This window comes from Macaca thibetana, chromosome 4, assembly GCF_024542745.1.
Source record: "Macaca thibetana thibetana isolate TM-01 chromosome 4, ASM2454274v1, whole genome shotgun sequence".
Taxonomy (NCBI): Eukaryota; Metazoa; Chordata; class Mammalia; order Primates; family Cercopithecidae; genus Macaca; species Macaca thibetana.
The window spans coordinates 68,339,123-68,353,345 of record NC_065581.1 but is presented as its reverse complement, the minus strand read 5'-3'; the positions used below and the strand labels follow the sequence as shown (position 1 = coordinate 68,353,345).

The following is a 14,223-nucleotide window of genomic DNA, read 5'->3' as shown; positions in this document are numbered from 1 at the left end:
AGAGGAATACAGTATCTCCCGTGACAGCATCAGCTGGTTAATGAATGGTGATTGGCATGCATACTCAGCATTGGGACTGCAGTGGGGAATGATGGGGACACTGTGGCAAACGGGGAACGGCTGGCACTGCTGAGAGGGGAACAGCCACTCTACATCATTTTCATAACATCACATGAAAGGTACACAAATTCACCATTATTTATTTTGTTGCTCAAATTGTTTCAGCTTTGTCCACTAGGAGCTGTTTCAATTGGCTATGTCCCTTCGACACACACCCACCAATGTGGGTTTGTTCAGTTTTTTGTTTGTTATTTGAATACTTCTTTCCTTTCTGGCTCCTCCAGGCTTATCTTGTGTATTTCCCATCCCAGTCCTAGAATCAGCCATTTCTCTAAGAACCCCTGGTTTCTTTCATACGAGAATGGCAGTAGAAAATGCCACAGAGGTAAAGTGTCATTCCCATCACATCATAGCAAGGGTACATACTATCAACACGATTTATCACTGTTGATGTTACCCTTAATCACCTAGCCGAGATGGATGGTGAAATCATTAGGAGGGGGATGCAAGAAAGAGGAAGAAAAGTAGACTTTATGTTAATTTTCAAGCTTATTCCAAAGGAAAGTTTTAGGTATATTTGATCGTATAAATATCGGTTTTTTGGAAAATCACATGTTTAGGGGCAATAAAATTGGAAAGAATCCTTGCTTCCAAATCACCTGTGTGTTCACATCTTCATCATATTTGCACTGCCCTTTCCTCTGTGCTCTGAGTTCATGGGTCCCATTGGATTTGGTGGGTTTCATTTGCTTCTGGCTACCGAAATTGTTAGTTTAAAACACAGGATACAGTGTTACATTTTTTATCGTGACTCCACTTTCTTGAAGTTGCCTATAGCATTTTAAATTTCAGAAGATCAAGAACTTTATTCATTTCCCTTTGGAAAAAATAAAACGAGATTTTAACTAGTGGCATGTCTTCAAGGAAGCTAAAGGCATTTAACTTTCTCTGTTTTGCTCTAAGGGCATTCTGATGGTTGCCTGAATGTGATCTTCTGAGTGTTCCAGTCCCTGGAGCTGGCTGTTAGCCATCTCCCAAGGAGGGTCGAAAAGGACGTAGCAGAAAGCTGCAGAAAGAAAAGTTGGCTAAAGAAACAGGAGCTGCCAGCCAGGGCAACATAGTGAGACCTCAACTCTATAGAAAATGTAAAAAGCTGGCCTGGCATGGCATGCCTGTAATCTTAGCTACTCGGAAGGCTGAGGTGGGAGGATCGCTTGATCCCAGGGGTTGGGGGCTACAGTGAGCACTTCCAGCCTGGGTGACAGAGGAGACCCTGACTCAAAAAAAAAAAAAAAATGCTGGTTATTGGGAAGGGTCACCAAACTGGAGTGCATGATAGTCACCTGCCTCCCTCCTTTCCTAGAGAAGATGACAATGTGATGAACAAGCACCACCACCCTGGAATAGTTTAAATGTCATTCAGCCTGGAAGAGTGTGCACATGTACCAAATATATCTTGTGTGTCCTTTGTAGCCATTGGGTCTATGGAAATTACTCTGGCTGTGAGTTTGGTTGATGAGCATTGCTATGCAAGCCCTGTCCATTTAGTTGGAGGTTATTACAGGAGGAATGAACCACAGAATACGACTTTGGCATTGAATAAATGGGAAGAGAGTGCTTTTGGGGGCCAGACCTGTTAGTAATATTGTAACTCTTATAAATACATGTGAATTGCTGCCTCTTTATCATAATATCCATTGCTTTATTGCTCTGTTTTAGATTGGAGTTCTCACCAGACACCTGAGGTTGTGCTTGTTATGTAACCGCTATTTCATGTTGAGAAAGTAGCAAAGCTTTTAAATACTGAGAATATTTTAGTTACATGAAGATACTTTTAATAGTCACTGTTATTGTTACATTTTCCACCCTCAGAAAATAACAGGGCTGTTAAGGAATCCTTAAAGAGCATAGATTGAGTGAAAACGACACAGAACAAAGGATAGATCCCAGGGGTGAAATGAAGAAGTTCTGTAAATAGCTGTGTCATTTTCCTTTGAAATGTCTGGCACACTCTATATAGTATAGTGGTCGAGGATAGAGGGGCTAATTCTGTGATGAAGCATTCTGCATGGAATTTCAGCAGGGCATAGACGGTGATGGCATCTGGATCTTTCTGAATTTTTAAACTAATTATACGACAAACTTTTTAAAATTTAGCATACCTGGAAACATCAGTCTGCCACATCACCTGCATTTAAGTAATCATTGCCTCACCTTTAACACCCAGCCCTCTAGAAAAATAAAGCATGAACAAATGTTAGCTCTGAGCAGCTCTCAGTAATTTGGAGTGTGCTAAGCAAAACCTACATTTTCTAGCATGAAATTGGCACAGGAATGCAAACTTTTGCTTCTTTGATTCATCTGGTTACCTAGAACCCTAAGCCATTCTGTATTCTGTAGACAAAATCCTACATGCCTTTCATGGCCCAGCTTAAATGAAAAGTCTAACGTAAAACATGGTAAATTCCTGTGGTCATATTTAATTGTTCTAGTGGCCCCACAGTTACAGTTTATTATTCTTTTTAGTTCCCTTTAATGGCCATTTCTCTTCCTTTTTTAAAAATGTCTTTTGCCTTCTGTTCATTTATTGCCTGTCTCCCTCTTTGATTGTGAGCGTGTCCCTTGCACAGCACAGACACATACTAATTTCTTGTTACATGTGGGCCCACATTTATTTTTTATATCTATTTGTTTTTTATTCCTTTTTATTGTTATAATTTATTATTATTATTATTATTATTTGAGTCAGGGTCTTGCTCCATTGCCCAGGCCAGAGTGCAGTTTTGCAATCACATCTCACTGCAACCTCTACTTCCGGGCTCAAGTGATCCTCCCGCCTCAGCCTCCCAAGTAGCTGGAACTACAGGCACACACCACCCACCACACCTGGCTAATGGGCCCACACATAAATGACTAGTTAGTACTTAAACACTTGCCAAGAGTTGTTTAATACCTGCTGTATACAGGGCACAACCTCATACATTCTTAAGGGAGCACAGAGATGTGAGATGGGGTCTGTCTACCAGTTTTTCACAGATTTGAATATTTAGTGTTCTGGACAAAAGCAGTTTAGGAGCTGAAAAAAATCATAGTCATTTTAAGAAGATTATCTTACCCAAAAACCACAGTACTACTTTTATTGCCTTATATATAAAGCCATTCTGTTAATTTTTTAAAAGTATGTATTAGGTTTAACTTGGTTTCTCTGTGTTTGCCATGTTTAACATCTAAGGCCAAATATGTGAAATATTTTTATTTTCTGAGGATGTCGGGGAAGAGGACCCTGAAGCTGGAGTGAGTTGGGGAGGTAGGGGGACTCTATTTTATGAAAATTTTAGTAAATTACCTGGGGTTTTGTCCCACCTATGGGGAAGACCTAGGATACAAAAGCATTAAATGTTAATATTGATTCAAGAATTAAATCATCAAAATATTGCTGAGAGAAATTAAAGACCTAAATAAATGTAGAGAGATCATGTTTATGGGTTATAAAACTCAATATTGTTAAGATGTCACCAAATTAATATATAGATTCAATGCAATCTGTATCAGAATTTGCTGATTTCACTGATTCTGAAATTCATGTGGAAATGAAAAGGATCTATAACAGTCAAAACAGCTTTGAAAATGAAGGATAAAGTTGGAGGACTAATACTGCCTGATTATGAGACTTATTATAAGGCTATGGTAAATCAAGATATTGTGGCATTGGTATTAAGATCACTGAAGAGACCAATGGACCAGATTAGAGCATCCAGAAATAAACCCATACATATATGCATAGCTGACTTTTGAAAAAGTTGTAATGGCAGCTCAGTTGTTCCAGGACAATTAGATATAGTTGGAACAATTAGTTATCCATATACAAAAAAAGAAAAGAACTTCAGTTCCTCATACCATATATAAAAATTAACTGAAAATTGATCATAGTCTAAATATATGACCTAAGACTATAATACTTTTAGAAAGAGGAGAAAACCCTTGTAACCTTGAATTAGGCAAAAATATATTTTTTATATATATATAGTTTTTTATATAGATATATATATATATATGTATATGTATACACACTCACAAGCAATTCTCATGCCTCACCCTCCTGAGCAGCTGTGATTACAGGTGTTCACCACCATGCCCGGCTGATTTTTGTATTTTTAGTAGAAACGGGGTTTCACCATGTTGGCCAGGCTGGTCCCGAACTCCTGACCTCAAATGACTTGCCCTCCTCTACCTCCCAAAGTGTGCTGGAATTACAGGCATGAGCCACCGTGCACAGCCACAAAAATATTTTAAGTAAAACATCAAAAGCATGATCCATAAAATAACAAATAAATGAATTGGACTTCATCAAGACTAAAACTTCTATTTTTCAAAAAGATGAGCCACGAGTGGGAGAAAATATTTATAAATCACATAAAAGATTTGTATGCAGAATATATAAATAACTCTCAAAAGTCAGTAGTAAGAAAACCCTTTTTTTTTTTTCGAATGGGTAAAAGATTTGAACTGACTTTTTGCCGAAGAAGAGATACAGGTGGCAGTAAGCACACAAGTCATTAAAATAATGCAAATTAAAACCATAATGGGATACCACTATTAGTAGTACCTATTAGAATTACTGAAATTGAAGATTGACCATTGCAAGTGTTGGTGAGGATGTGGAGGAACTAGATATCTCTTACACTGCTGATGAGAATGTAAAATGGCAGAAGCACTTTGGAAAATAATCTGGCAGTTTCTGAAAAAGGTAAATGTATACCTAGTGCGTGATCCAACCATTCCACTCCTAGGTATTTATCTTCAAAAAAGAGAAAGAAAATCACACAGACTTGTAAACATGTATTTAGTTTGTAGCAGCTTCATCTGTCATAGCCAAAAGCTTGAAACAACTCAAATGTCCCTCAGCAGGTGAATGTGTAAACTGTGGTATGAGCTACACAATGGAATACCATCCAGCAAAATAAAGGAGTGAACTGTTAATGTACATTACAAGTAGATGAATGTCTTTATTACTATGCCAAATGAAAGAAGTTATATTTACACACACACACACACACATTCACATACACCCCACATGCTGAATGATTACATTCATACAAGATTCTAGAGGATGCAAACTAATGTGTAGTTACAGAAAGGAGATCGGGGTTTCCTGGCGATGGGTGATATAAAAAGGGACTGGAGAAATGGATTTAAAAAGGGCACAAGGAAATTTCTGGGGGTGCTGAGTATGTTAATTCTGTTTATTGTGGTGATGGCTTCATGGCTATATACATATGTCAAAATGTGTCTAATTTTAGACTTTAAAAAAACGCATTTTATTCTATGTTAGTATTTCAGGGATCCCAGGACCGTAGCACTCAGCATATAGTCATTCTTGGGGCTAAGACTTATTACAGTGACATAGAAGGATACACAGGTGGATCAGTAAGGGAAAACGACATCAGGCAGGGTCCGGAGGAATCCATGTGTGGGTTTTCTGTGTTCCCTGCCTCCCTCTGAGATCACACAGAGCACACCACTTCTCCAGTAGTGAAAATGTACTCACAGGCATACAATGATTATACCCAGGAAAACCCACTTAAGAGTTCAGGGTTTTGTTGGGGGGTTGTCACATAGGCACTCCTTGCCCACCAAAATTTCATATTCCTGAAAGGAAAGCAGTTGTTCAGTGGCCCAGACAGATAAAATAACCTTACAAGTGTAGGAAATGTTTCAAAAGCTGCATTCCCGGACACCAGCCAAGAGTGAGCCTTGCAAGCAGACCTTTCTAAAGGTAACAGTCTCAGGCTTGTTAACACTTTTCTGTCACTTGTACCTCAGCTTGTTTTATAAAAAAATCACTGTAAAAGTTAGTATGGGTTACCACAAGACAGTCGCAGTTCATTTATTGAATAAATGATAAAGACTATAAAAAACAGTAACTTTAGATTTGAGGCAGACCAATGCAGCAAGACCCTCATTACCTGGAATGCTTCATACCCTTAAATCCCCTCTTTGGAATTAGCCATGAGTGATGGTGGGTGCCTGCAATCCCAGCTACTCAGGAGGCTGAGGCAGGAGAATTGCTTGAACCCGGGAGGCAGAGGTTATAGTGGGCTGAGATCGCACCACCGCACTCCAGCCTGTGCGACAGAGTGAGACTCTGACTCCAAAAAAAAAAAAAGATACCCTTTTTGGAACAAGGTAGGATAATAATAAGTAAAACCAGGAAGCTTGGTTAATGGGAGCTTCTAATTATTTTTACTCTTTAATAATATGACTTTCATTTCTATTGTATTTGAAAATCTTTCCCAAATATATCATTTTTTTCCTTTCATAAAAATTCCTTGGTTGATGATCATTATTTAACCCCTGGTTAACTGATCATGACCCAGTTCAGTTCTATAGCAAATAAAAGGTAAAGCACTGCTGTTGAAATTATAATTACCTCAACAAGACCACCTCATGCAGTTGTGCAGGTTATACCTCGTCCAAGGCACACCCAGCAGTGAGGGTACGTGGAGTTTAAGTCCAGCTGGTACTTTGCCAAGCTATGGGTTCCAGCAGTGGGTGTGTCTGCCCAAGAAAGGGGCACCTTTTTCTAGTTTATGCTAAGATGCTTTTTGAGCTGTTCAACACGAGCCCTGGAAAAAGGTGGTGGTAGCGATTTTCTCCTACAGTGCTGCCTAATATCAGCAAGCTTTCTTGTGGGCATCTCTTTCCCCTTAAAGAAATCTAGCTAGTAACTTTCAGCTGAGCATCATGTTTAACCAGGATTCCACTATGTTTAACAAGGACAAGCGATTCCAGCAGTCTCTATTTTGGCCCAACTGCCCTTGAAAGGCAGGCAGATTTTCAGGCTGCGTGTTTCTTTTTTATCACTCTGGAAGAAGCCAGGTTCAGTTCTGTATCTGAATCCCCTTATTAATGTCCCCAGCCAAGATTTCTGTGTATAGCAATAGAAAAGTCAGAGAAAGGACGCCCCTGTGGCTCCTCTGAGTGACATTTTTGTTCTTCCTGAGTAATGAAGTTTCCTAAAGGGGAATTAAGCTTTCTCACCTTGGAAGAGAGAAGTATTGTTTCAAGATTCAACTTTGAAACAAATAGGAAAATATCTGATAGTTGCAACTTAGCTTCCAATCAGTGATGTCCAGATATTGACACACATTTTATTTCTCCTAAACCTTAAGCCACCAGCCCAATTCATGACCGAGTAGAGATCATGGCACAGCAGCCAGCCTAACAGAGGGGGGCGATACTCTAGCAGCAGAAGGATTCTGTTTGGAAACCTTTAACTTTTGAAATTTTACACTATCGGGGGAACCCGCCCCCGATAGTTAACATGGGTTCTTTTCTATTTCCCTAAGCATCTCCACTGGTTTGAGAAATAAAGGGAAAGAGTACAAAAGAGAGAAATTTTAAAGCTGGGTGTCTGGGGGAGACATCACATGTCGGCAGGTTCCATGACGCTCTCTGAGCCGTAAAACCAGCAAGTTTTTATTAGCAATTTTCAAAAGGGGAGGGAGTGCACGAGTAGGGTGTGGGTCACAGAGATCACATACTTCACAAGGTAATAAAATATCACAAAGCAAGTGGAGGCAGGGCGAGATCACAGGACCACCGGATGAGGTGGAATTAAAATTGCTAATGAAGTTTCGGGCACATATTGTCATTGATAACATCTTGTCAGGAGACAGGGTTTGAGAGCAGACAACCTGTCTGACCGAAATTTATTAGGCAGGAATTTCCTTATCCTAATAAGCCTGGGAGCGCTACAGGAGACCGGGGCTTATTTCATCCTTTCGGCTTCGACCGTAAAAGACGGCCGTCTCCAAGGGGGCTGTTCACAGATCTACCCTCAGGGCGCATTCTCTTTCTCAGGGATGTTCCTTGCTGAGAAAAGAATTCAGCAATAGTTCTCCTATTTGCTTTTGAAAGAAGAGAAATATGGCTCTGTTCCATCTGGCTCACCGGCAGTCAGAGTTTAAAGTCTTATCTCCCTTGTTCCCTGAACATTGCTGTTATCCTGTTCTTTTTTCAAGGTGCCCAGATTTTGTTGTTCAAACACACATGCTCTACAAACAATTTGTGCAGTTAACACAATCATCACAGGGTCCTGAGGCGACATACATCCTCCTCAGCTTACCAAGATGATGGGATTAAGAGATTAAAGACAGGCATAGGAAATCACAAGGGTATTGATTGGGGAAGTGATAAGTATCTATGAAATCTTCACAATTTATGTTCAGAGATTGCAGTAAAGACAGGCTTAAGAAATTATAAAAGTATTAATTTGGGGAACTAATAAATGTCCATGAAATCTTCACAATTTATGTTCTTCTGCCGCGGCTTCAGCCGGTCCCTCCGTTCAGGGTCCCTGACTTCCCGCAACATTACACCACCACCAGCCCCCCTTCTTATACGTAGATCACATTCATTTCCTCCCTCTTTTTCCTGAGGAAACTTAAAACACACGTCTTTTCCCTTTTTATAGATGCGAACCACTCGTAAGGTCTCCGTCTGGCCTGTGGGCCTGGTTGGTGGGCGGCGCTACGAACGTCCACTGGTGGAAAATGGCAAAGTTGTTGGCTGGTACACCGGCTGGAGAGCAGACAGGCCTTTTGCCATCGACATGGCAGGTGAGCAGTGTGGGTGACGACATTCGTTCCTGCCGGACTGTTCTTATGCTCTTGTTTATAATGATGCACTGAATGAAGGAAGCTTTAAAAGACAAATTTGGATAAAACCCTACGTCATATCATATTCAGGAGATGAAATATTTAAACCTTCAAAATAGGCTCTTTGGTTATATCAAGTGGAAATTGATTTGGAGGGTGATTAGAAAATGCCCATTCTGTTCCATTTTGTTACCTGTCTGTGCCCTTATCCCACAAGCATCTACATGGCAGCTACTGGGTTGGCCATTGGGGATTCGGTGGTGAGAGCTAGACCCGGGCTCCTGCTTTCCAGGGCTCTGTCAGCTGGAACCTTTTGGCTCCCTTCTCTAGAAGATCTGTATATTAAAATATATCATGTTTATTGATAAATTTAATAATGATATAAAAATTGACAAGTCATTTTAATGCTTATTGGTAAGTTTAGTGCTTTATTGATATATTTAATACTAAAATATAAACTTGGATTTCTGGTATTTCAAGAATTTATTGAGTATAACTGTCTTAAAGTTTTTATTCCCTGAACAACCAACTGAATTGAATTAGCCCTGCAGTAGACCACACGTTCTAAAATGCTACTTTATCATAAAACAACTTATTTTCTATGGGTTATAGAAAATGATACCTGTGATTACTGTGGAAGGATGGAGTTTGAAACATGAGGCTCAGAGGCAAAAAAAAAAAAAAAAGGAATTGGTGACATCTATACTCTAAAAATGAAGGCAGAAAGCCTTCAAAATTGATCTCATCAATCTTGAGCTCCGAAGCACAGCTCGGTCGGGCTGCCAGCCTGTGCTTGCCCCATCTTCTGTGCATATTTCCCAGCCGTAGTCAAGATCTCCGCGTTCAGAATTCTGATGGAATGGAGGCTGTCTCCTGAACTGGATTCATCACTTTTATTCCGACAATACTACAAATCTGAGGGAGCCAGAGGACAAAGAATACCAGGAGTCATCTGAGGGGCAAAGCGTTCATGGACGGCTGTGTGGTGGGTCTTGTCACATAGCATCGTGGGAGAAGACAAACAGGAGATTTTTACTCAACATTTAACACACATCTCCAGAGCACCAGCCCTCCGCCAGGCCATCTCTCAGGGCCCTGACCTCTCCTTCCCTCTTTTACTCCAGCTGTTTGCTTTGGTCTTCAGTTCTTGCAGCTCCAGAACTGAGCTGGCCTCTCAGCCTAGGTCTCCACCTGGAGGCGGAAGGAGAGGCAGCAGAGCCATCTAGGACGGTCTCGAGGACTCCAGAAAGAGGCCTGCCCTTGACCCGCTCAGAATCCATGGCCCTGAAAACATGGGGCATAGAGTATCTTTTGAAAATCAGGCTTCTTGCTGACCAGAAGTGTACCTATGAGCAGAAAATGTAGACCTTAGGGAAAGTCCTTCAGCTTATCTGGGACGTAGTTTTCTTGTGTAAAGTGAGGCAGTTGCCTGAGATGACCACCAGGGCCCTCCAGTGCAGCCCTCCTTTCCTGGCCTCCCACCATGGGACTCTCAAGTCAGAACCCAAGCTTGGGCTTCTAAGTGAGGACTGTGACTGCTCAAGCAGCTGCAGACAGACTTTTGCTCCTGATTCTCCCAGAGCCTTGTTTCAACACAGACTTCCCAGACATGTCTCCTTAACATGTGGGATGTCTGCCCATTTCCTTGCATGGATCATGCAAGGTGACGGCAACTTGGGTTGCTCTTCCTGGATTTTAATGTAGGAACTTTAGATGATCAGGTATCCAATAGACTTGTTGAATATTTGCATTGGTTCCCCCAGAATTTGGGTCACATAGATATTTCTAAAATTAAAGATGCATGTGTTTGTGCATTAGGGTTGGCCTAGCTAGGACTGCCAAATTCTGTGGGAATTCTTGTTTCCATGACAAGACCGATGTTTGGATTTTTCTAAGCATTTCAGTATATTTTCAAAGCATATTAAAAACATACTCAATAAAATATGAATTATTTCCTTGTTCTATATTCATTATTGTTTTTAAAATAGGAATAAAGTGTCTCTAAGGAGACAACTCTTGTCACACTAAATAATTTTTTTCACTTTGCACATGAACTTGCTTTGCATCTTATTTTTCAGTAAATTATTGATATTTTTGGAAGTCTTTTTATTATTATTATTATACTTTAAGTTCTAGGGTACATGTGCATAACATGCAGGTTTGTTACATATGTATACTTGTGCCATGTTGGTGTGCTGCACCCATCAACTTGTCAGCACCCATCAACTCGTCATTTACATCAGCTATATCTCCCATTGCAATCCCTCCCCCCTTGGAAGTCTTTAAGTGATTTGGTTGATAGGATAATGATTCTGATTTTGAGGCAGTTTGTTCTAATTCTAACTTGAAAATTTGTGGTTTTGTTTAGATTCCACATACAATTCATTTATTCTCTGGGAAGAAGGAAAAGACCTTTTAGGGCTTCATGTTCAATTGGTGCTTCCAAGTTATATGTACACACACACACACACACACACACACACACACACACACACATACAATCTCTAGAAGCGGAGAAAGAGGTGGGGGACCCACATCCCTGCTGTGGCCAGGACAGTCTCAGGAGCTCACTTTGAAAATGCTCTGTGATAGTCAAGTGCGAGCACCATATTGGAGCCTGGGTGTGTCTTGCATTTGCAAAGTGGATTAAGAGCCCAAATGGAACATTTGTGGGTTTGAGCACGTTCTGTAGAAGCCCCTCAGAGCCTGTCCTATTTGTATTTCTGTGAGGTCATCACATAGCTCATCACTGGAAATTCACTTGAGTATCAAACATTGAAACTGTGATGTTTCGTGTCATTCTAGTAGTTCTTACACTGTCATTTTATTGCCATGTTGAACTTGCCTGATACTGAAATTTTGCTCTCAGGTGACATGAAACATTGTTCTGGAAATAATCTTATGTTTACAACCATACTGGTAGAATTAAGATGATTTCTGTTCCATTGGAGGATTTTTTAAAAAATAATGATTACTACTTAAAAGAATTCATATGCCTGCCCACGAGATGGAAGGAAAACACTGGAGGCAGCCCCACTGGTGGTGTGCAGTGGGCTTCAAAGCTGACCAGTGGCCACAGAGCTCTGTCAAGCCAGTGAGACCCTGGGAGGTTTGACTGTTCTGTGCCTCAGAATTCAGTTCCTCCACCTCCGGAATCTGAGGACTGGCTACCAGTGAGGAAGTCCACACAAAGTTTTTAGCTCTGTTTTGAAGTTCATTTCAAGTGACAGACTCCCTTGAGCCACTTCCAGGAGGTGTCAGTAAGAACCACTGCCTGAAAGAACTGAGCGTGCAGCAGTCTTCACCCTCACCAGGACGGGTAGGATTGTTCAAGTTCAGAACTTAAAACAGATACTTATTAGGAATTTTCAACATTGGCATGTTCCTTATGATTAACTCTAGGACGTGGCAGGTGGGACACGGTGCTCCATTAAGGACAGTATACGCAGTTCCCAGTTGAGTTGCTGGCACACAGTAGGTACTTTATTCTGCTAAAAACACAGCTAGGTGTACTGCAATTAGATTCTGACGCCACCTGGAGTTGGTGCAGACCCCACAGGTTAGAGGGCACAGTCTCCAACAAGACTGCCCTTGCTTCCCATGCCCCCCATGTGCTGGAGAGCCCCAGGCCACCTGCGCTTCTGACCAACTGACTGCATTGGATGTTCCCCACGATTCCCTCAGGTTTGCTAATTTGCTAGAATGACTCACAGAACTCAGAAGAGTGCTCTAATTACAAAAATTATCATTGTAATCAGTGTTATAAAGAATACAAATCAGGACCAACCAAACGAAGTGACAGACCAGCAGGGCCAGGCGGAAGGAGCAGGCTGGGAGCATGCAGGTCTTCTGTGCCTTTCCCTCATACAGGCGAAGTCTAGGAAGGCGTAGTTTTCTGGCCTGGAGTCCTGTGGCCAGGGTGTGTCAAAGCCCTGGGTATGGATGCGCTCTCACAGGGAGACTCTGTGGCCGCCTCGGATTGCATCCTGGGGGCAGGCATTTAAAGTGACTGCAGGGGAGGAGCCAGGAGAAGAGACAAGGCCCAGCAAGAGGGTGTTAGGGTGGACAGTTGGCGAGGTTGCTGGAGAGAAGGGGTAGACGAATGATGAATTCCGCTCTTGGATGTGGGAAGAGGAGGACCCTTGGTGAGTATGGGAGAAAGCTGGAAGCAGAATGATCTGAGCAAAGTTAGATTTCTGGCTGGGTGTGGTGGCTCACGCCTGTAATCCCAGCACTTTGGGAGGCTGAGGCAGGAGGATCACCTGAGGTCAGGAGTTCAAGACCAGTCTGGCCAACATGGCGAAACCCCGTCTCTACTAAAAATACAAAAATTAGCTGGGCATGGTGGCAGGTGCCTATAATCCCAGCTACTCAGGAGGCTGAGGAATGAGTATCACTTGAACCCAGGAGGTGGAGGTGGAGGTTGCAATGAGCCGCAACCAGGAGGTAGAGGTTAAGATTATATCTCTGCACTCCAGCTTGGGTGACAGAGGGAGACTGTTTAAAAAAAAAAAAAAGTTAGATTTCTGATGGAGCAGAGTGGGAGAGATTTGATCTGGAAAAGGTTTGGGAAGGTTCTGTCTTGGCAGGACAGGGATTTGAGAGGATGTTGTGAAGATGAGTGGTCAGGAGGTGTGGGTTAGGAAGAGGAAGGGTACAGTGACCACTGAGGTCCCCTCCAACTCAAGGGTTGTGTGATTTTGACAAGTTCTGATTCTAAGGACGGAGGTTGTGTGAGGCGGTGCACCTGGTTATACTTGTCTTCTGTCAGCAGCCACCTCCTCCTCGCCCATGGCCTATCACCAGCTTTCCAGCGGGTGGTAGTTTCTATTCAGTGGAGGCTTAAAAGGCCCTGACCTTTGCAGCGAGTGGGTGGAGAGTGGGGAGGGGAGCATGACTAGGAGGCAGGAGGGCCAGGAGACAACTCTTTCAAGATACGCAGCAGCAAATGAGTAGGAAAGAGAGATGGTGGCAGTTTCAAGGGGTAGAACAGCTTTTTCTTCTTTCTTTAATGATGGATGGGGAGAAATGGAAGTTTGAAGAAGTGTTAAGTGTTGAAAGTCCCAAAGGGGAGGAAACAAGGGAAGATCAGGACCTTAGATGAACAGGTTGACCTAGATAGAGTCACCTCTGACTCCCAGAAAAAAGGTGAGATAAGTAAGGAAGCCAAGGGCTGGGAAGGCGGAGCGGCCAGTTGCTGGAATTGACCATCCGCCAAATGTTAATAGAGGGAGATGTGGCATTTGACTGAATTCCACACACACGGAACATAGCAGCCCCTCACCCCAAGGAGTTTTGTATCTAGCAGAGAGAGAACGGCTACAAGAGCAGGCAGATGTATCATGGGATCAAAAATGAGTACAAGTGGAATGTCTGGAGGTTCCATTTGAAGAGAAAACCACAGCCACTGGGGGAGTTTGGGGAAAGGCCTCGGGAAAGGGCAGCATGTGAGAGACGCCTTTGGTGCCAGGCCCAGGCCAGGGCAGGGAGGGATCATAGGCAG

General features: G+C 42.2%; 1 protein-coding gene across 2 annotated transcripts in view; it reads left to right on the top strand.

The window, feature by feature from the left end:
* The window catches only part of B3GAT2 (beta-1,3-glucuronyltransferase 2), a 73,385-nt gene that overhangs the window by 30,027 nt on the left and 29,135 nt on the right, over nt 1-14,223 (top strand). For both annotated transcript variants that reach the window (XM_050789726.1, XM_050789725.1), the window contains exon 2: nt 8,537-8,681. In XM_050789726.1, coding sequence (XP_050645683.1) covers nt 8,537-8,681 — 145 coding nt within the window. The remainder of the gene's footprint in view (nt 1-8,536; nt 8,682-14,223) is intronic.